At 39.3% G+C, this 24,392-nt stretch overlaps 1 protein-coding gene across 3 annotated transcripts in view; it reads right to left on the bottom strand.

Moving 5' to 3' along the window:
- Positions 1–24,392, bottom strand: part of LOC117824699 (kelch-like protein 29) — a 90,756-nt gene that overhangs the window by 56,572 nt on the left and 9,792 nt on the right. For 2 of the 3 annotated variants that reach the window (XM_034700263.1, XM_034700265.1), the window contains exon 3: positions 9,918–10,235. In XM_034700263.1, the coding sequence (XP_034556154.1) occupies positions 9,918–10,196 (279 nt within the window). In that variant the 5' untranslated portion in view covers positions 10,197–10,235. Of the gene's footprint in view, positions 1–9,917; positions 10,236–18,515; positions 18,533–24,392 lie in introns of those variants that run through there. The other variant, XM_034700264.1, reaches the window with a different exon arrangement.

The following is a 24,392-nucleotide window of genomic DNA, read 5'->3' as shown; positions in this document are numbered from 1 at the left end:
GACGCCAACATTTAACTCTCACCATAGCCCAGCAGACAAACACAATGTAAACACTTAACCCAAGCGCCTGGTGGGTTTATGTGCTATTGATGAACCACAGAAAGAGCTACACATACAGACTCTGTAATTTCAATTCCCTGGCCAAATAACTGAATGAGAACGGACTTCACTTCAACTTAAATTTCAGCTCAGACAGTTCAGCAGGCTCTAAGCTCGATGCACACACGTTTCAGAAAATGAGAAGTGCGATTACAGCGGTGAGGTCGACAAGCTTCAGTGAAAATGCAGGTCTGAATCCCGGCCTAATATCCCATGAGTGCTGAGAGGTTACGGCCTCACTCTCAAAACCTGCCTCAGACCCTTTTTTGTGTCCTCTCTTGATTGAAAGTGTCAGTGTCTGTGTGATACAATGATGTGAATTTGTTTTGTATGAGGGACTAAACAGCAGCAGTAAGTGTTCTTCAAGAGGAAGTCCAGCACTTGGACATGTGAGCTGTGTAGACTTCTTTATGTTATGGTTTCACCTCCCAGAGGCGCATGTTCTCTGTCCACATGTTGGCCTCCATTGGCTCAAGTCAGGACAACGAGAGATAGAGGTTTCCAGCAGACCAAGACACTGCCTGATACGTGGTGAGTGTTTGGGGAAATAAATATATTCTGCCTGTCACAGCAGCAGCCTTAGAGACAACTGTTTATCTCTTGTATGTGGTTAAAATTGTGGAAAAATGGAAAAATGTGTGAGCATCAAGAAATGATCTGCAGGCAAACAGCCATTGAACGCTAAAGGATAAATTAAATGTATATAACAATATGGAAAGAAACAAAATCTACTTTGCCAAGAGTGCAGTGTGAGAAATTGTCAAATTCATTCAACAATGGATGAACTTTGGAAGCCAAATACTGGTGTGTGTTGGCAGAGAAAGAACCAGACAGCCATCTGGCAGAGCTGAGAATCATGGGAAATATATTGTAGAAGCTTATTGCACAGACCTTTATACTTTCACAGTGAACAAAAGATTTACTGCTGTGTTCATGCATGCCTGTTCATGCGTTTTGCCGTCCTCACAGGAACAGTAAAGGTGATTCAATTTGTAGACATCCCAGCATATCAGATCAGTATTTTTACTTTATTCACTCTTTTTCTTCAAGGATGAGGTCATTTTTAAATTTCTGGAGGGGCAGTTAAACATTAGTGAATAACTGTTTTATATACTGTCATCTCCTCTTGTGTTCTGTCTGTCTGTCCAGAATCTCACACCTGCACTAAGAAAAGTACCAAAAAGAGAAGCAGCTAATGCTAATGCTGGTTGGACAAACTCCCAAACTATAGGATAGTCTTCAGTTTCAAACCATATGATATTAATGTGAACTAAGTGAGCTTTAACATTACGAGATATTCTCATATTGTAGTTTATCTTTTGTAAGTGATACTAATCAATGGGGGATAAGGACATCCATCTGAGCCTCTATCAGACAAAATGTGAAAATGAAGCCGTGCACAAACAGACAAATGTGTAACCTCTGGCAGAGCTCCAAACTTTGAGCTTTCAGAGCTCTAGCTCTGCTCTCCCAGGGTTTGATAGGAGACTGAAAGACTGGTTTATCCCACAAGATGAAGCGGCCAGTGTGGCTCTGTGCTCCTGTGAGCACAGGGGGGAGTCCACAGAGCGCTCTGCTTGGGGCAAGACACACTAAAGAGACACGCTGGGATCATTAGACACAGCAGACTCTTAAAGAAGTGAGAAATAACCATGAACTATACACTGCAGCAGGTGCATAAACAGACCTTTGTTTGTTAGAGGGTGCTTTACTGTCTGTTCTGAGCTGCCTTGCAAACAGCTTATGAATGAGCTCCTCTTGATTTGGTCTACAGTTGTTGCTTTTTCAAATGCTAATGCTGCTCAGTACAGATTGATTTGGTAGTAATAATAATAATAATAATAATAATAATAATAATAATAATAATAATAATAATAATAATAATAATATTAAAAATAATAAGTAATCATTGAGTTAAAATAATAGCAACTAAAAACTGAGTGTGAACAGCCATTTTCCATTATCTGAATGAGGTAATGATGGCACATTCTGAAATAGTCTGCAGGAAAGAGTTTATAAACCCCTATAAACAGGATATAATTATGGTAGGAAGAGGAAAAACTCAAGGAAGTGGAGAGAGCATCTGTTTTCTGACTGTCAGGTTTCAAAGAGCATTGATATCCTGTCACATTGTTCCCATGTGCTTTACCTCTGTCTTTGACAGAAGCCCTCTGCACGCTTTGGTCATAAATACAACAGGAAGCCTGTCTGCACATTGATCTGTATTGACGCTCGGTGTAGTCCTTCTTCTGAATGGAGTACTGGTTTCATACTCTCTTCAGTATGAAACCAGCCCGGCTACACAATGAGTTAGCCACAGCAGAGTCATCTCAAACTCTGGCATGGAGGCAACACAGAGAGAGCTTACAGAGCTCATATGTCTGAATGTGGAGATTTGATATCTCTCTTAATGCAAAACGTTCTCTGTGAATTGAGAAAAACTAACTTTAGAATAAGATTTATGTTTTCCTTTCCAGGAATTAATACATATTTTTAAAACTACACAACTGTGAATTATTGATCCACAGGAGTAGGTTCCTTCAGCATTATTTATGAAATGAACGTATTCAACTTTTCTGTGGGCATTAACGAACAAAATATTAAACCTCTATTTGATCTACAATTTAAAATCAATTAAACTTTTAATTCCCTCCAAAATTCTTACTCATAATTTGTACAACACAGGAACCACTGCAGGATATTAATGTTAATTTGAAGTGACAAAATATGTATAAATGGGTTGTGTTACCGCACAGACCAGACCTCATTAAATAGATATACAGTGTGCATCCAGAGGATACTGGAGGTGAAAAGAGTTATACTCTCCTGGCTGTGCCCGAACATTACTGAGAGTCATTAGACACGTTTAAATGAGGTCATTAGGACGATGAAATGAGGCTGTATATTTGAGTGCGGAGACAGAAAGGGAGCGCTCCTTAAATCTTATCCATACAAAATCTTAAATGGTTCAAAAAAGCCATAACTAAGTCTGGAACTGGGCCTGGGTGAGACATTTAGAGAGACCAAGAGTCACCAGCAGCAGACAGTTCACAACATCCTCTGTCACTGTCTAATAAACTTTAAAACCAGCAATAACTGCAATAACAGCTGCAACGTGCCGTTAGTGTTGAATGCAGCTTTTGATAATGCAGCCATTAAGATGCTTTTATTAAACCCCTGGTGTCTCGTCAAAGACAAAGACATGGTCTTTCAAATCTACATCTCACAGGAAAACACATCATCTCTAAACAGATTAATTCAGTATTCACTGCGAGCCATTCAAAGCAAGTAACTCAGCTGACTTTTAGCAAGGTATGCACATGTCTAAGATATGTGCAGTGTATTTCTAAATGTAAATAAGCCTCTGCCACTGTATTTGTCATTGCCAATTGCACATAAACATTTACTTATTGGCAATGTTCTCAATGACGGATGTCGTCTTTATTCTCAGGAGGTACATTCTTTGGATTCATTGGTTTTACTCTGATTTGTTGCCTGAAGTCAAAGCCGGGATTATAGAAGAATATGCGTAATAAAATGGATGACTATAATACATGAGGGAAACACACAATTGAAGCCAAATCAACAAGAAAACTGATGAAAAATACAGAAATAGAGTGAGAAAGAGCTCATTGTTAAACATGTATTGTTCCACCTCTTCTGTGAGCCGCCTAAACGTACCGAGAAGTGACAACAATGACTTGGATTAGAGACAAATCCTGATTAAGTGCTGATCTAGGATTATGAGTATGCTGTTCCTTTAGTGGCTCCAGTCTGATGGATCAGTCAAGGGTGTCATCAGCCAGAAGATGTGACCAGGAATTAATCACATCCCACCTCTTTGTTTCCATCAAAGCAGATCCCCTTTTCCTATATGAACTCATTTTCTTGGCCAAGTAACACAACTGAGGAAAGCTAACAAAACTAAAACAAAAAAAAAAAAAAAAAAAACTGAACTGGATATATACTGATGACTCACAATATTGTAAACTGGAGAAAATGAAAAAAATGAACATGTACAGTATGTCATTTTTTTTCTCTGGCATGTTTTCTCCATGTGTTGCTCCTTTGAGACAACAGAGTTACACAAACAAAACTGATAGTATGTTTACAAGCCACTAATAACAAAGCTTTGTGATCTCCTGTAAAACTGCACTGATTATCATCCCCAAATGCATAAAAGCCCCACTTCAGCATTAAGTAATTATAAAGTAATTACCTGTTTTAATAAAGCTGTCACATTGATAATGATTGATTACAGTAGAAGCATTGAAAATAAATTAACTACTAACTGAAGAAAAAAAATGTCACTTTGTCATTTTATTAATGATCAGTGTAACTCTGGCTGTTACTCGGAATAAAAGAGCTTCATTTTTTAATGAGTAATATGCTTATATAAAACATCCAGTGATCTGTCTCAAGAGTCAAAACAAATAAAGGTTCACTTGAAAAATATTTTCTGTGTCTTATTACTGATCTGCAGCAGACGACCTACTTCAAATTGTCAACCACTAGTGTAATCCAGCAGATTAATCAAACGCACTAATCATAATCTAATTGCTTTCATTGTCTTTGGACATTAAATTATTTGTTGAACACACAATTTGTTTCTTTCCAATTTGCAGACTAATTTGAGTAGGGATATTATCCTCCTCTTCAAACATTATCAACTGTTATTTCCCAGAAGTAGCTCATCTGATTACAGCTTCAATGTATTCGACACATTTGTTGAGAGCAGAAATACAGAGAAAAACAAACTGTGTGGTCTTTGTTGTTGGTTTGAATTATTGTCTTTTTTGTTGCACAGACTTACAAAACATGTTTCAAAGATAAATTTGGCATAAAACATGTAAATGACTGAGGATATGAGGAATGGACTTAAATGTACTGTGGAAAAATCAGACTAAAGAGCTGATGAAGTAGACAAGAGGTGTAATCTTAAATACACCGGAAAAGGCAGAGCCTAATTCATGACATTCATATACATATCGTTATGACGGTCTGATTTGTCTGGTGCAAAACACAGTAACTTTCCCCAAAAACAGCACACGCGTGTCCAGCCACCAAAAAATAGCCAGAAAAGTCAAACTTTTGTTTGTTTCCTGGTATCATGATAAATTGAGGGGGAAAAATTATTCATTTGTATTATAACTATAAGTGAGGTGCAAAATCAAAAACAGCAGAGCATGTGGAATGCAAACAAAAAAAAAGGTAAATAGCAACTTTTATTTTGTAGTTACAAATACATTGTACTTTAAGTTATGCATTCTTCTGTGACGACATTGAAACAAAAAAATGAAATCTCTCACAGATATCAGTTCAGGGGAGAACAGGAACACAGAGTCATGGTTAATGATTTTGTTTCTGAGTGTTTCAGCGCAGCCTTCAGACTCACCTAATGGCTCTTTTGTGCATCCAACTGAAAACCTCACTAAGTAAAGCAAATACATTTCAAAACAAAAGATGTCGACACAAGCTTGCAGTCAAAGTGAGTGGGAGCTCTTTCGTCCACCTTGTTAAAACAAAAAAAATTAAGAAGTGAACTTGTGATTTTAACCAGGAGTCAGGATTCAGCCTCAGGCAGCTTCTGAGGGAAATTGTCCATAATTCCTCTTTTTGTCGAGAGAAGTCATTCACTCAAACATGGCTGAGAGACACAGCGGCTAAACAAAAACACAACTCTGTTTGTTTTGTTTCATGTAACTGCTGCTGAGAACTCCCACAGACCTGAATCTCAAGTGTGAGACAAAACTGAGAAAAGTGTCAGACACGCTGCAGAGAGATGTACTGTTTACCTGTGCATCTTAAACGCTCCTCCTCACTGCTATCTGATATTCAGCATGACATGACTGATGCTTTAAAAGCCTGCATTCACCATCACCTTTCATATAGAGTTAACCTCAAGGTGCCAGCTCTGTGAATGTCAACCTCTCCACATGTGGACCTTTTGAAATATCACCACTCTTTCTTCTGTTATTGTGGAACAGGACACACAAAGAATGGAGGGGTGGAGCTGTGGAGGAAGAGGAAGGAGGCTAACGAGGCAGAGTAGGTTTTTTTCTGTCAGAGGAAATCCAAATGATGTTCAATCAGCTGGGCTCAGCGGGATGCTCATTTAATACTTGCAGGGGAATCTGAGTACTAAGTTTGGTCTTTAAAGAGCTACAGACTGAACTGATCAACTCATCTGATGGTGTGATCACTTACACTGATGGATGAATGGCAGCTTTGAACTAGAGCGCAAAGTCTTTCTTTGAGCCCATCTCTTTGTTCTGCTTGATAAAAAGTCTTTATTACAAAAAATAACATATACCATGCTGCATTATATCTTCATATACAGCATTAGATCCGAAATGAAAACTTCTACATCACAGGGCCTTAGTTTGAACTGGGGACAGAACAGATTTTTTAAAAACATGTTTTGGGATTTGTGCCTTGAATCACTGTTCAGCCAGAATCCAGTCAAATCATCTCTACATCTCTTTTTCAGATAAATGGATAAAAATTCTTCTTTTGCAGGGTCTGAGCTTCAAGCAGGGTGAAAGATGAAGGTAAAATAGGTCTAAAATATTTTGCTTACATCCTCAAGTGAAGACTTTTCAATACCCATCTTACAACTCATCGAGTGTTGTTCAGAAATGATATAGCCTCTGGATGGAATTTCCAATTTGTCAGGTCCTCTGGTTCAGCTAGTGCTTTAAAAAATAAATCCTGCCTAAGACCTTCTTCTCCGTGTGGAGATGGATTGAAAAAATCAGCAGATTGCTAACTTCATCTTTTATTATGACTTCTCCTCTTTGAAAATCCAAAAATGATATAGCTCTCTATGACAGCTGAATGATTCTGAGATTGCCTTACAGAAGACTAAAAACTGGAAACAGAAATTTACCAATACCATAAATCTTGTCCCTTCATTGCAGATTCTGTTTTAACATTCAGCCATCTGTTTAAAGCATACGTTTTGGTCAAACTACTTACACTGTATACGCTGCCAAAACTTTCCACCATTTTGCACTGAGTTGACATTCCTGATGACCCAGGAACAATTGACACACTTTTTAACTGTATTTTAGATTTTAAGTCATGGATGACAGAGAACTTTTTACAGCTCAACCAGGACAAAACTCAGGTTTTAGTCATTGGTGTTCAGTTTCTCTCTCTGAGGTCCAGTACCAAACTCCAAACACTGGCTCTAAAACCATGTGAGCAGGTAAAGAACCTGGGTGTGATCTTTGACTCACACCTCAGTTTTGAGCCACACATTAAGAGAAATAACAAAAAAGGCTTTTTATCACCTAAAAAGCATTTTCAAAGTGCGCCAGTTCCTCTCTCAAGCCAATGCAGAGACACTAGTTCATGCTTTTATAACCTGTAGAATTGATTATTGTAATGCAGACTTTTAATTGTACCAAACGTAAAAACTAAGACCTACGGGGAGGCAGCTTTTTATTATCACAGCCCACGCCTGTGGAACACCCTGCCTGAGGATCTGAGGGCTGCCCAGAGCATAAATATTTTTAAAGGCAAACTCAAGACCTACCTTTTTAGTCTTGCTTTTAACTAAGTTTTATTTTTATTCTTATAGTTCTATTTATTTATTTATTTATTTATTTATTTATTTATTTATGTATTTATTATCTATTTAAAATTATCTAAAATTTAGTCACTTTTATTGTACTTTATTTATTTATTTACTTATTTATTTATTTTAAGTGTCACATCTTATTTTCTTTTAATGGTTTAATATTTTAGTCTTTTATTATCTTAGATATGTATTTTACTTTGGTAATTTTAATTTCCTGTTTTGAGTTTTAACATCTTATTTTACCTCCAGTTTTTCCTCATTAAGATATCATCAGAGCGTTTCCTCAGTTCTTTCAGCAACTTATTTAGATTTTTTATTTATTTATTTTATTTTTATTGTTTTTATTACTATCGTGTTAAAATGTCATTGTATGAAAAGCGCTTTATAAATAAAGTCTGATTGATTGATTGATTGATTGATTGATTGATTGATTGATTGATTGATTGATTAAGCCAGAAAACCTAATCACATCCACATTACTTGTAAATTGTGTTATTGTTGTGAAGTATCCCTTTCTTTTTAAAAAAAAACCCTCGTGCCCAATGAGGCAGATCAAAGATTTTCAGCCACTTGAAATTGCCACAGGATCAACAATGAATGCCATTGGTATTTGGAATCAACATCATCTCTACAAGCACAATCCTCAAACTAACAAACTCCTCAGATCTAGATATAACTGTGGTCTTCCTTATTTTCAGCTACAGCTCCTGTGTTTGTGTTCAATAAAGCAAAGTAAAGAAATACAAACTCCAGCACTGCTCTTAGTAAATATCAGCAGAGGATGGATTAAAAATTTCATTTGAAGGATTAGAGCATGCAGTGAGACGTCCATGTTTCAGTTTGCAGTCTGAAGGAAAGGGACTTTCTGAGAGATATTGTTTATGAGAGAACTTCAGATTAGTCACATTTTAACCCATCAAATCCTCACCAACACCAAATAACAAGCAGCAGCAGTAATGAATAAACTCTTAACCCAGAAAAGATCTAACACACTAAGACACAGCAACATTACGCCAAAATAAAAGTTGATCTTTAAACACCCATTTCATGTTATTGGAAATAAACACTCTAATTCATGCAGTCTTTACATGGTTAGGAGAATAATAAAAGCCTTTCAGCTTTTTAGAGCCGCCACAGCACAGAGCAGCGACACAGGGAGCACAGAAAGAGAGCTGCATCTGTCCGTCAGACTCTTTATGACCTCAGACAGCTTTGAAGATGACACAAAGAGTGAGAGAGCAAGTGAGGACATCAAACAGCTGAGAGGAAGAAAGAGAGACAGGGTCAAGTGGTACTGGCGGACTCCTGAGACTTTTGTATGTCTTGGCTGTTATTAATGCAGGGCGTAATGCAGGTCCTGGAAGTTAAATACAACTTCTGAGAAATTCTCAGAATTTGAATCCTGAAAGACTTCTGCTGCTGTTATAAAACCGAAATTTACATGCCTTATCATATCCGAAAATCTAAGAAGTTATTTGAGTTACTTGATAAGTAATCAGGGATGAAGCTGAAGCCCCGTAAACTGATTAATAAGTGACCAATTGCTCTGCTATCGCTATTGTTGTGAGCACATACAACATTTGCTAGTGTATCACTGTTTATTCTCAAACAGTACTGAGCCAAGTGATGGGTACTGTACCATTAGCTGGAGCTTTAATATTACACAGTTAAATATCACCTCTCAAAGTATGCAGCGCCAACAGAAATATGATCCATGAAGTCAACAATGAGAGCTCAGAGCTTTTATAATGATGTAGTCCAATTTGTTTGTTTGCTTGTTTAGAAAAGAATCACCTCTACCATTACTGGCAGCAGCACCCATCTGAGCCACTGTCAGAGGTCATTTACATAATGAAAGAAGAAAATGACCAAGGAGGGAGAGGCAGGACGAGACTACCATTTTGCACAGAGAGAAAATGAGGATGGAGGAAAATGGTTTGGCAAGAATGAAGCATTGGACAAAGAAAGAGGAGAGAGAGAGAAAATAGCTGGAACAGCTGAGCCATGAAGACAAGCTTGAGTGAGTTGGACAGAGCAGATACATTTGAGAAAGTTGGAAAGGAGGAAGCTGTGAAGTCTCAACAGCATGGAGAAAGTTGAAAATTATGACCAGTTGGGGAGTTTATACAGATTTCAAAGTGAGAGGGACAAAAACAACAAATAAAGTTGAGAGAACAGAAGGACACATGGAGAGAATCAGGTGTTGCTGAATCTGATTGGATGAGGCTCTTACCTTGGCTGAGACAGTAGCCATCGACCCTGCTGCTGTGATGCCTCTCTTGACCACTATGTCGTTGCTTGATGTCGTCACAACAACTGATGCTGGGTTAGGGTGGAGGGAGGGGATGACCGGGAGTGGGAGTGGGAGGAGCCCTGGACGGTTGTTGCCATTTAGAACAGTAGAGGCACAGCTGTGATTGGCTCCTCCATTGTGGAGACCAGAAGGACGGATGTCTCTTCGCTCCCAGGGTGCCCGGTAGTCCCTTTCAGAGAGGTTGTGGTGGCGTGACATCACTCCCTCTTTCTTTCAGAGGGAGCAACGAAGGCAGGCCTGAAGAGCAAGAAAGAAAAAAAGAAAAAGGTTAAGTTGATTTAAGTTGAAGTATGCATCAAACAAACCTCATGTCAGTCATTAATGAGAGCTGGAGCAAAACGGTATGAAACAAGCACTAATTAACAGATCTATAAAAACACCATGAGTGCAAAAATCATGATGAGCTTACCTGGGCTAAGTGAGATGTTAACCCTGAAGTCAATGCAGCTGTATCATGTCCCTGTACTCAAAACCATTCATATGAAGGAAAAAACAACTCCTGCCGTTACAGCTCCTCTCATACAGCTAATGTCTGTTTATTTCAGTCAGATCCTTCTTGAAGTCGATGTGAGGGTGCTTCTCTTTCCAGCTAAACAAGCTATGATGGGCAAAGAGGCAACAGTAAACTAGATTTACATCAGTACGTGGTATAGAGCTTATGTGTAGCATATAAAGAATCACTCTATATTATATCATAAATCAAAGTGGAGCAGGATCTTAGCAGTTTAATCCTCACCGAAGGCAAGTTATGCTTCTTGAGCCCTTGATAACGGATGAAATAAATAAATAACAAGCTGAAACCAGGTTCAGTCAGCCATCATGCAAATCCCAGGGTCTGTGAGGAGAGTGACTGCAGGATCATGATAGGCCTTTATTCTGCACGCTGGGGTCTGTCACTGCATCTTACCTCAGAGAGGAATGAGTCCTTTAATATGTCAGCATCTCTGTGTGGAGCTCTGTGTGTGAGCCTTTACTACAAGTGAAAGGCTGTGTATGCTAGTACTGTTCTGGTGTGATTTAATGAAAACAAACTGGTGCAAAACTACAACATGTGTGTGAGAGTCTTTAAATAGGCTGTTGGAAATTAAAGTTTCTTGACAGAGACATGATGTAGGCAATAAACAATGCAGCCTGTGATGAATGCCGTGACCTCTATATTCACCCAATCACTCCTTCTTCCTTCATACCTTTTTTTTCCCTTTTGCTCCCTGGCATTTCGTTCTCAATGCACTGTATTCCCTTTGTCAACTTCATGTATTTCCTCTCATACAAGCTCTGCTCTGTTCAAAATACAGCCAGCTGAACAACTAAAAGCTGTGGGCTGACATTCATACAACATTTTGCTCAGAACCAATAGCCTCTCTCCCTGTCTGCTGTGACCCCTTTTAATAACTTCAGAAGACAACAAAATAACCAATTTGTTTAATCTCTGAAAAATATTGGACATAGAGAGTGACAGGGTGCGAGTCCAACTGAGCAATGGCAGAGTGAGTGCCAAGTAAAATTATCTTATCAGCCCAGCTACACCTCTACTGTGAAATAAAGGAAGACAGGAAGTTCCTTCACAAAAACACGGGAGGAGAAAAATAAAGAACATTATCTCCATAAGAGTCAGGATGGGGGGCAGAGTGCTTTTGCATTCACAATACCATGCTGCAGATCCAATCACTCACTTACAAAAGGGGCATTTACGAAATATTTTCTCAACATTCCTGTCATCCTTACTCTATGTCAGTAAGTGCTTTGGAGGCTTGTAAGTGATCCCCACAGAACGAGTGTCACTGAGACAAATCCCTCTTACTGTCCTAAATAATCAGAAGGACTTAAGAAAACAGTTAAAAATCCTCCCCATCTTCAATTTCTGCAACTACTGCAAAGTTTTAAGTGTCTGTGTGACACTTTGCGCTTGCTTTGCTGCTCCAGAGAGAATATGCCAATAAGGATGTACCCTCTTCTTTCACATCCAATGATCAGTGTCAGCCCGAAGAGAACAATAGCATATCAGAGGAGAGATGATAACCTTTACTGTGAGGCGTCTACATGAAGCCTACCATTTTTAAAGGATTTTTCAAGTTCATGACAGACTAATGACCTCATTTCAGAGAGAACCATGCTACACTATATTAAATTACCAATCCTCTGAAAGCCCTAAGAGTAACAACAAAAATTTGAACAATCTGAACAAAATGAACAGCAGAGCCCTAAAGTGAAAGTAAATCAGCAATCAAACTTAATGAACTGACTGACTGACTGACTGACTGACTGACTGACTGACTGACTGACTGACTGACTGATCTCCATTAGGCTGTCAATTATGTAATGAGATAATACTGTCTCTGGGCACTTTTTTATTCTTGTTAAATAACAGCTGCTGATGCATCAGCATCTAAATTGCATTGTGCAAACAATGTTCCAAATACATGTCAAATATAGTGTGGGTGAGCAAATTTATAATAAATAAATGCAGCTAGGAAGTGCTGGTAAATTTGTGTGTCTTTGTATGATTGTAGACCTGGTCCTGCAAATAAAGGCCAATTGTGGTTGACATTATGACATTATCACGACCTCACTGCTATCTCTTTGTTGATGCCCTGTCTCTGTTTCAGTTGTCAGACTTTTGCTCCTGAAAAGCAGGACATTTTGGTGTTTAACCAAAATAAAAAGTTATCACGCAGGTGGGGATGTGAAGAACACACCCTAAAAAACAGCATCTGTCACTCTGAGGCAGCATGCAGCTTGATGAGTGTTTGTATGTGTGTGACAAAAGTGTTAACAAAGCCATGTGGAAATTCTCAGGGAGTCACAGATAGATGTGAGAAAGGAGGGAGTATAACAGATGGACAGATCCTGGCAGAGATGAAGAGACAGCTAGACAATGTGAGCGAGGAAGTAAATTAGATATAACAGCAGTTAAGTGTGTGTGTGTGTGTGTGTGTGTGTGTGTGTGTGTGTGTGTGTGTGTGTGTGTGTGTGTGTGTGTGGCCTGAAATAAGGAGATGGATATCATGAGAACAGATCGGTGGTGTGGGGTATTTCTGTTCTGAGGCATGATGTTTGTTTTGCTGGCTCTTTCAATACCCTCTTTCAAGCTTTTAAAAGTTTTTACTTTATAGACCCATCGACAGCTCAGGTTTCACCAAAGTCACTCACAAATATTAACAGTCACCTGTTGCACAGGAAGAGAATATCTAACTAAATATTTTTATTTTCATGCAGTTTTTTAGTCTGTGAGCACTCATGTCCAGCACCATCAAATACAGTAGCTTTTAAGGATGATCAAATGAGGAACAAAATTCAACACTGAACACAACGCTCTGTTCCTGAGCAGTAACTATTAAGAACCTGTATTAAATGTTCTCATTAAATGAAGGAACTGCTGTAAAGAATGTGTGCTAACAGTTGGAAAGATCACTGGTTTGAATCCCTTGATATCCAATGTCCAAGGAAACAGACAATCTGAACTGTTAATGTACCACTGAACAACATGTATTGTTTTAAAAGCTGTATTAAAAAAAACAGCCCTGGACTCTAACCCAGCCAACAGTAACCAGTGCATGGAGATTGCAGGAGCCCCAGCAGGATCATAATCAAATCAGTGAGAATTTCACAGCAATTGATGTGGGCATAACAGGAACTGTCATGGCATTACGATTTAGTAGACTTGAATACCTGTTGACTTTCTTGCCTGTTCCTTGATTTTTCTCTCTCCTGACTTCTGCTCTTTCTTCTTCTCCCCCTCTATCCCTCTGCACATTCTCCTTTGTATTAATGTCAACCAATGGAGAAACACAACTACTAAACAAGAATTTATAATCCAATAAGAAGTACGGCAGTGCAGTCTGGTACTCATTATTTTTCTCTCTTACCCGGGCCTGACTGCTTCCTTTAAAAATAAAAATCATGTAGGCCTAATCTTTAAATGAAAACTTAAAGTACAACAAATTGCTTACTTATGAATACAAGCCTTATAATGATCTTCTAATAAGGAAACGTATGTACTTGAAATAAAGCAAAAATAACATTTTCATACCACAACATTGACACGCTAGTTTATGCAAAAACAAATGTAATTGCATGCTAATGAAGGTACTATAACTGTTACCATGCAGTAAAAAAATGTGCTTCTGAATGTGTCACATTAGCCAAAGGGGGCCTTTTTTTTTTTTTACATTTATGTAATTTAACAATTTAACTGAGCTTATCAGAACATGACACTTTGCCTAAGGTTTGTTGAATTATTCTGACGCGGGGAACACTTTGGTCATTTGTTCCAGTGAGATCAGGTGGGAACCATAAATTCTAAAGTGGACCACTAGAAAATAAGGTGACAATGAGAGGCAGACATGGCAGCCGGCAGCCATCCAGGAGAACCAAAACTAACTATTTAGTGAACCAGCAATTTGAAAAACACAAACTGATCTGAGATGATGGACGCAAAGCATAATACATTCAATGTTTTATGCACATAACTACACACAGATTCATTTAAACGGACTCAGTGAGTTCGTCTGTGTTTGGCCTTAAACTGAGACGTTCTTATTTAAGTGGAATCGCAGTAAAAAGTATATTTTGAAAGCATGCAGATGAATAATGTTCACAGTTTTACATTAATGAGCTGTTTTGTTGACTGCACTTCATAAACAGAGCTGTTTATATTATTCAGTCAAAAATAGCCTGGAACAAGGAAACATCTAATAAATCAGATACTGATGTTTATTTCCAACAGAGGCAATTACATTAAAGCTAGAGCCAAACAGAGTTCAGACGAGCTGCAGCAACGAATCCCCAACTCTGTCAGGTCCAATACCTTCTATCTTAGAGACTGAGTCAGGCTAGCTTTATTAAAAAGTTTGATGCTTATTTTCATAAATTTTCCTACTACAGCACAGACTCGCTCTCTTACACCAAGTCATGAACCAACTATCCCAAACTCAAGTAAACAGACACACATCACTGATGGGTGCTATGGATCCAGACAGGGTTCAGGTCTCCAATCCCCCAGTGTGATCCAACGGCATATTAATCTACTCGAATCTCAAACTTTTAAAAAGAGCAGACACCACAGTGACCTCAGTGTCATCTCACCGCTTCAGTGCACAAATTTTTATGAGACAAGTTACTCCTGCTTTATAAAACATGAACAGTGGGAGCGCCAGTGCATTTTTCTTCCTCATATCCTTCATTCTCTCTTCTCTTATCTCATGTCTCTGGGTGCTTTCTCTAAAAGACATTCTCTGTCTCTGTCCATCGTTTCATATCAGTATGAACACAGAGGACGTTCCTTCCGACAGTGAGGGGAGCTATAGTCCAGTCTGCCCCCCCCCCCCCCCCACACACACACACACACACACACACACACAAATCCTGCCCTCTTCAGAACAAGGATCCTCTATAATATAAGAATTTAATTACAGGAGTAAAAACTATCTATTTGCTCTTCTGCTCACATCGATTTATAGGAAATTAAGAGATGGGAAACTTTTCCACTTTCGTCTCATGAATCTGTCACTGCCTCTCACCATCAAGGGCTCAGGATAACATGATGCCCTGTCATACTGACCTTCACTTACCTGTCTGACTGGGACCTTTTATTGACGTGAATTAATCTCATCTTTCTGCTCACTATGTTTGAGATGGCTCGGCAAATGTTGTCATTATAAAAGAAAGTGGATTCTCTGTTGGCTTGGGTCTCCTTCAAAGTGGTGCTTCATACAGTAAGTAATGGGACATCTCATCAGCTTTGGCTGGTCAGCAGCTGAATGAGTTACAGTGAAGGGAGATTCATGTATGAGATAAACTACGTGACATATTGAATCAGTGCACAACTGGGCAGCTGTTAATTCTGCTCATTCTGTCTTTTTAACATTTGACAGGTTTTCAGAAATCAGAAAAATCTAAGCCTTGAAATAACTTATAGATGATCAATGACTAATGGTCTCCTCCAGAAGGTGAAATAATACATTTGCTGTTATTGAAGGTAGTAAGCAGAGGGTTCAAATTTCAACACCGAAGACCATGCATCAGTCACATTGTCAGCACAAACTGAGAAAGGATAGATATGTTAATGACGTGTAGGCTAAACTCAGCTATCCAAAACACAACAGAAGCACATATTCCTCCTTAGATTAAATACGCCTAAAACATTTCAACAAAGACCTTTTCAAAATGTATCTCCAGCAGTACTACTATGAGCGAAAGACAACTCAGTTAACTGGAGCTCAAAGAAGAAGTCAATGAATCAGTCTGTTCAGTGACCCCAAATTATTACATACTGTCTTTTATGATCATTGAATACTTTGCAACAATATTACCAAAGGCCCGCTTGCTAAAGCATGTTATGAAGAAAATGTTAGGCTTTCTTGCTTTGCAACAAATAAATAATTCATCAACTTGGTTTGATAAAAGTTTTTTTTTTTCAGATGGTGAAACAAACAATCAGTATAACTCATTGCTGATAACATGTCAGTAACTCAGGTTATCAGTTTGTTCAGCTTTGCTGTCACAGTTTGTGTCTCTGTGGGTCACTTGGACGGCTGAGTAAGCACTTCAGGACACGATGCTGCACATGTGCCAGTGAGGAGGAAGACAGCTCCATTAAGATGGATTCATCGCAGAGCTGCACAGTTATGACTTGATCTGAAAATTATAAAGCACAAAAGCTTAAGTTTACATAATCATAATTGTGTTACTGTTTTGCTTGATTCAACCATTCGGCTTATTTAACAGTTTTAGATCCTAAATCTTGCAAACTTTGTAAAGTTTCCTTAATCTAAAGTGTGGTCTGATTTTGGAGGGGGCAATTTAATGGTTCCTGAAGCCCTTCATCAGATGTAATGCAGCCTCTATTATTTAGACAACTATTAATTAAAATGAATAACAGCCTCTGGTTCTCACACTTGGACAGATTTCTTTCTCTTCACAGCAGCTGGTCAGACTGTTCTCATTTCATCTTTGTTCTAACAGTCTTCAGTATCCTGCAGCACAAACCCTGCTACGATCAATTCACTCATTTGATCTTAATTAGCCGACCACAAAGAGCCGCATATTACTCTAGATAAAGATGTTGTGTCTTGCTCTTTCTCGCTCTGTCTTTTAAGACATTTATGTGTTGTAACCTACGATTTTCACACCTATCATTGACGTGTGGGTGTAATGATTTGTGTTAAGTCTCAGCCTGTGACAAACCCATGACCCAGCAAAGACACGCCATTTTTCTTCTCTTTCATCTGTATCAAAAGAGAGAATGCTTCTGTATGTTTAACATCAAAGGGATAGTTGTGGACATGGTCTTTTAGAGTCCTAAGCATTCCTCTCATATTCAGTGAAGGATAGGAACGGTTTGAACCCTGAAGAATAGGGATTCTGTTGAACAATCCTCTACCAGCTCCCACACCCGAAGGACACGGAAGTCTCCATACTTGTAATTTAAAAAAGAAAAAAAAGATGCCAAACTAATCACCTAGTATTAACTGTGTGTTTTTTCACACAGAACAGGGAATCGGTGTGAATTGAACACAAGCAACAGGGGCAGTTTTTGTGGCTTTTTGGCTTCTGGTGGCAACAAACGTGGCTGTGCATGCAGAGAGCAAATCCAAACCTAAGCCTGCATCCAGACAGGAATAAATATGTGAATAATATTCTCCCCACTCAGCAGTGTTGGGGACAAAAAAGGTGTGAATTGTTGAATTTGATATGCTTTGAGTTTGAGGGTCAGCCTGGGGTGTTCAGTGAAAGGGAGGAAAGCAGATGAACAAGGAATGGTGGGGACTGATTTTTCATTTATACAGCAGAAGAAAAAAACATAGTATACCATAAGACTGCTGGAAGACAGATATGAGAGGAGTGTGTTTTAGTGTGTGTAGGAGTGTTCATATCCACTCTCAGGTCTCTTCACTTTGATAAAGGTTGCATACTTGGTAGCATTTTTGGTAACATTTTCCCGCTCTCTCCTGACACTCCTCCTTGCTGCCCCTGTAACCTCTCTTAGCTCAGCCTTTTCCCCCCCGGCACAGTGCAGCTTACCAAGCGTGACACAGCGTGCCGGCTGAATAATCCCAGCGAGACCAAAGCACCATTCAGAACAGGTGCCAAACAATACCCACCTCACCTCCCCCTCATCATCCTGTGGTTCCCTCATGTTCTCTTAGTCACAGAGCCAACTGGCACTGGAGGTCACGGGCAGTTTTTCTCCTGACACACTGTCAGTCATGGTCAAAAATATGAGTCTATTGCAGGCATCTTTCGACAAGAGGGTCGAAAGGAAGGAAAAGGAGGAGTGAGTGAGAGAGGGTGTGAGTGTTTGAGTGAGTAAGCGAGCAGAAGATGCTAGCTTAGATTATAGTTTTAAGGTAAGCCACCCTGAGACCCCACCAGGCTGTGGGGTTAATAAAACATCTGTATGAGCACAGTGTAGGAAACAAGAAAGTGAGAGCCATGATCATTTCATCATGTGACTCATTAGAAGTCCAAATGTGTGTTTCCGCAGACCTATGTGCATGTGTAAGGGTACATTTTCACCAAGAGTGCTGTGATCTTTTTCTTCTGCACAGCTGCTTAAAGGGAATCTGTGAAAGAGACACAACAAGGCGACACTGACAATGCATTAATGTCTCTCAGCACCACAAAGAAAGAAGAGACTTTAGGCTCTTCAACACAGAGGAGCATTTTCCAGGGAAACAATGGGAGTGTGCAAGCACTGGAGCTAACCCTGGAGGTAAGAGGAATCAGAAAGGTGCGGTACATTATACAAAGAATGAGGTTCACTCAGGGTATTATTTGAGCTCACTAAAATCAGTGACATTATAGAGACATATTTCTGCAATTATTACAACCATCTTTGAACAAATATTCAAATCTGATCAAACAAGCTGTTATGTTGATAGCTTTCAATTTCAGTATGACAGACATGTCTGCGGGCAACCTTAGAGGAGCAGAAATGCGGCCAAATTATTCCAGTGTCTGTCAATTTAATGAATCAGAGGCAGAACATTAGCAGGTTGTTAGTCTCTGTTAGACCCATAAATGCTGCTAATACAGATGAAGGGCTGCAGCCTGATTTTATTATCGCTGCTCTCACAAGAGAGGGAGGGAGGGAACAGAGATAAAGGTAGAGTGGGACATCGAGAGATGGAGACAAAAGTAGCCAACGTGAAAGCACAAGCCTCCTTTCAGAGATCTATCATATCCAAATATCAAATTAGCCAATGAATGGAAAAAGATAAAGGACGGCGAAGGGAGGAGAGCAAGCATGGCAGACAGGCAAATGAACACAGAGAAAGGGAGAGAGAGAGAGAGAGAGAGAGAGAGAGAGAAGGGAGAGCGATATTAAGGTCTATTAATTATTAATGGTGCCAACTAGAATCTGTAACAAGAAGATTGTCACTGAGTCTTAATCAGATGAGAAATGATGAAATGTCATTAATTCCAGAAGCATTGTAGCGTCAATTGTCTGCCTCTCAAGGGTTTCATTACAATCTCTCTACCTCCAACTGCTGCTGCTCCTCCTCCTGCTGCTACATCAGCAAACAAGCTGACAGCCCACTCTCCAGGAAACTCTAAAGAGAAACTAAACTCTCTCTCTCTCTCTCTCTCTCTCTCTCTCTCTCTCTCTCTCTCTCTCTCTCTCTCTCTCTCTCTCTCTCTCTCTCTCTCTCTCTCTCTCTCTCTCTCTCTCTCTCTCTCTCTCTCTCTCTCTCTCTCTCTCTCTCTCTCTCTCTCTCTCTCTCTCTCTCTCTCTCTCTCTCTCTCTCTCTCTTCTCTCTCTCTCTCTCTCTCTCTCTCTCTCTCTCTCTCTCTATATATATATATATATATACGAACACAGAAACACACTCACACACAAACACTGGAAGAAAAACATGTAATGCTACAGAAGCATTTGTTGCTACACAGAACCATCTCCCTTGAAAACACAGAACCAAAAAAATCTATTCTGTGTTTTCAAGGGAGCCATTTAAGGCGGCAAGCAGGTTTTTTTTTGTTTGTTTGTTTGGGGTAAGCATTGTAACATTTTTGCAAAGAAAAAAGCACTATCATAATTGCTTTGCTCTTGCGTCCCTGTTATTTAATAAGTATGCCTCTAAGCTTCATGTATACTGATTTGAAGAGACAAAAGTGTGACACACACGTTCCTAATCATTACTGAAATGTAATGACTTGAAATGTGTCAATCAGGTGGAGATGAATATCCATTTTACACCCTTGTTTAGCTCTTTTAAGGAGAAGTAATGAAGGGTAATAGGGGTCACAAACAATCATTTGAAGAACACAAAGGTTGTACACTTAGAGTAAACCATTCTTAGAGTAAACCATTCTGTCAATCTTCCATTTGAATTGCACTGATTTTCTCATACTGTGTATGTTTTTTAATAACCTGGTGCAATAACTTACATCAATCACTATGTATTCATCAGCTAGAAGTGTACATAGTGTGTATATATCTGTAATATTTGCCATATTATATTTTATTCTATTTTAATTTCATTCTTTTTTATTTTATCATTACTATTATTATTGTTATTATATTTTTAACTATGTAAGTACATTGTGTTTTTCCCCTGTCCTTTGTTGTAAACTGCTGTAACAAAAGAATTTCCCCCAATGGGGATCAAATAAAGTATACCTTATCTTATAAAATAATGTAGAAGTTGATATGAGTCAACTGCTGGGAAAAGTAACAGCAAAAACCCCACTCAAACATACAAAAAAATACTTTCAAGATGTAGCACAAAGGCGGGAATGAAACAAGCATTAAACTTTAGACTGCTATATACAAATCAACAGCCATAGCTTTATTTAGTGGGGAGACTACTGTTTAACCTGGCTCAAGATTTTTGTTATGTGCGGTGGTAACAAGGAATTCAAATAAAGGAGGATCAGCATTAGTAGGTGTAAATCACACTTAAATGTGCCAAGCATTCTGCTTTTCAGGCCTTCAGCAGAGCTTACATGAGTCAATTAACAAACAGGCAGGTTTCAATGAAGGAACAGTCCTACACAAGTCATAAGCAGTATGCAATACAACCTGGTGGTAGAGATCACACCCTCTAGTAGAGTAACAGGAGACTATAGGACCTTGATTTCTAAATGAAATTCAAAATGACCTTGGATCTGAAATGACAACTTTAAGCCTCTGACCAACAGTCCAGTGTTTTCCCTTTTGTGACAGTTGTACCTGATGTTGGTGTATAGACTCCATTAAAAAGGTTAAAACAGAATGATGTTTGATTCAGGATTTAAAGTCAGTTTAGAGTTCATCAGAACAATCAGCAAGTCTGACTGATGTATATGCCATCTCACACAAATCCACTGCGATATTACCACACTAAGAAACCTGCGTCAGCAACATCAGCTACTAAAATAATTGGTTTATCCAAACAATTATTTTCAAACTGCTGACACAGAAAGGCTGGCCCTGTGGAGACACAGTGGATGTGGGGGGGTTTGCTGATATAACAAAGAGCAAATATAAACAGCCAGAAGCAGTCTTCAGGGAGATAATACTACAAAGAGGAAATTCAATCAGCAGCACAGACAGTGTCTGGACTTCATGATCGTTCCCCATCTATCATAGAAAGGACCCTTTGGTGGGATTTATTTCACTAAATGAAATTATAGAGTTTACTTCACTTTATAAGACCAGAACTATAGTAAATTTGAATCAAGAGCACTGATTGCAGAGTATGCAGCCCTGCGGAGAACACTTGAGCAGTTCTGCATCTCATATTGTTCTGAGAGCTGAGTATAAGCTTTAAAGGAATATAACTCTAAGGCTGGCACTGACAGCACAGAGCAGTGTTTATAAAATTGACATCCTGACATTTGTTTTCTGAAAAAAAAAAACCTGCTGTTCAACGGGAAAAAACTTATACCAAATGCACTGTGGGTCTTTTTTTACACTTCTTAAGATACAGTTTTCCACATTTGCAGAGACACATTTCCTGAAAACACTCAACCTTCTCCAAAATTCTCCAAAAACCTGATTCTCTGGGCAACATCAATCACGTCAAAACAGACAAAACTGTTTTGACGTGAACAAAGAGCTGCCCGTGCTGCTGGAAGTCATTAAACCATGACGTACATTACAGCACCTGCTCCCATAACATTACCTGATATCCTACTGTCATTGTTCACTATGGCAAGCCAAATGAGACGGATATGAAAGTAGATCAAGTTTAAAGTCCTCTACATTTTTGAATGGTCAGTGAGAATCTCATTAGAACATCTTTTTACAGCTGAAACAACGCATCAGCCATTGTTTTTGATGTCTAATAAAATCCAACAAACAGTTCCTCTGGCTCCAGATTTTCAGCTACAAAATGGAAGTAGACAAGCACCTGCTCTGTGACTGTGATGTCAGTTGTCTCATCCATTTTCACAGAGAAAAACTCAGCTGAAGTGTTCTCGGTAAATCATAGGCTATAATTTCAGTCATCTTGTTTAGGATATCATATGAGAGCTATTTGTTCTCCTCACTTGTATTAGTTGACCCAGTAGTGATTAAACCCAATGATTATAACCAATGGTGGGACACTTACCCGCCATTGGGTTTAAACTTCCTGTTCTCTTTGGGTCAAAATGACCGGCCACTGGGTTTAATCATCTTGTTGTACAGGGGTAGAAGTGAGCTGCCATTGTCTTCGGGTCAAAGTGACCCACCACTGAGATCAATCATCCAGTTGTCTTCCGGTCAAATAATGACCTGCAATTGGGTTTCATCATCTTGTTCTCGATGGGTCAAAGGGACGCCCCATTGTCTTGGGTCAAAATGACCGGCCACAAAATTGAATCCTTCCGTTGTCTTCAGATCGATATGACCCCCACTGAGTTTAATACTCCTTTTGTCTTTGGGTCAAAAGGATCTTTTGCTATAACGTTGCATTCAAAATGGTTGGGTTATCAGGAGTTAAAGGCACCTTTTAACAGGGACTGAAAGATGAAAACAGGCTCCATGAAGATATAGCAGAAACTGTATTGTGAGTGGCCTACCAGTTCCCCTCAGTTAAGACCAGGACAATCATATACCAGACTTCAGCAGTAAAGTGATGACTCTCCCATAATGCTTCTGTCAATACTCATCTATGTTAATACACAGGAGTCTGGATTCTTTCACCAAAAAAAAAAATGGCAACACAAAAAACACCCTAGCTGAAAGGAGGCATGTTTTCATGCCTCTGTTCTGGAAATGGTCATTAAATAGTCATGGGTCCACCTGTTGAGCAGAGCCATGCCACGCTGGGCTGAACAGCTTCAGTCTTATGTTATCTGCATCGCTGCATTGGCCAACTAGAGTGCAAGGTTGCTCTTTGGTCACAGGACCAGTTTATCATCACCACATGCAGCTTTCACCACACACCATGTTGAAATTTCACACTGAGAAAAATATGTGCACCACCTCACTTGAACCCTTGCTGTGTTGTCTGCATGGAGTTTACTTAACAGTCACTGAGGGGTTTGACATGTCAAGGAAACATTGTCTCTTCATACTTTTCAGGATTAGCAGCATATGTGTCTTTGTATTTCCTCTCTGAATGAGTGTATTTAAGCTGGTTAAGTGAAGGTCAGAAAACAAGACACAGTCCAACACATTCTTATTTGCTTTTGCTGTCTTCACCTTCTCTTTTTATGTCTATCTATCACTTGTGGGGCTTCAGGTGCTGGATGACAGGCGAAATCTGCGTCTGAGCTGTCATACACGTGTCTATTAGAGCAGAGGCAGCAGAGTGATGTAGATGGACCGAGATCTGTACTAGTGTAAGCTTTGCTCCCCTTTTAGGTGACTGATTCTGTTTTTTAGCATGACATTCAAGATCAATAGATCCAACTGGAATTGGAAATTTTGACATGTCTATTCATCTATCCTCATAAGCATCAATACATTAAGAATAGCAATTCAATTGTAACTGTCATAAATCTTGTTCTTAAAACTTTTTTCTTCTCCTCCCCTAAAAAGGAAACAAGTAACAGGATCTGGCCCTGCCAACAGCAGCTCTGTTTAGGAGGAGGGTCTGTGATAAAGAGCTGAGAGCAGCAGGAGAGATGAGGAGAGCTCAGAGCTCAGGGCAGAGGTGCTTCCTGGCCATCCATCTCTGGTTTCAAGACTCAGAGGGTGCTGACAGGACCGGGTCCCCCAGCGCAGGCCTCTGGCCTGTAAACACGGATACCCAGACAAACCTAGAGCTGTGACTCAAACTGTACCAGCTAGACAGAGTCACAGGAGATGAGGATAATGAATAGTGAGATACCAGGGGGGGTATGTGCATATGTTTATACCTATATGTGTATGTATCTTCAAAGTGAATAAGTCCAGGAGTAAACTGCAGACATGCTGATAATATAAAACTGCCGACCTTGTGAACTTTGCAGCTGTCTTGGTCTCCTTGACATTTCTACCGA

This window comes from Notolabrus celidotus, chromosome 13 (assembly GCF_009762535.1).
Source record: "Notolabrus celidotus isolate fNotCel1 chromosome 13, fNotCel1.pri, whole genome shotgun sequence".
NCBI classification, from domain to species: Eukaryota; Metazoa; Chordata; class Actinopteri; order Labriformes; family Labridae; genus Notolabrus; species Notolabrus celidotus.
The sequence above is the reverse complement of the archived record's forward strand: the minus strand, read 5'-3'. Positions and strand labels throughout refer to the sequence as shown.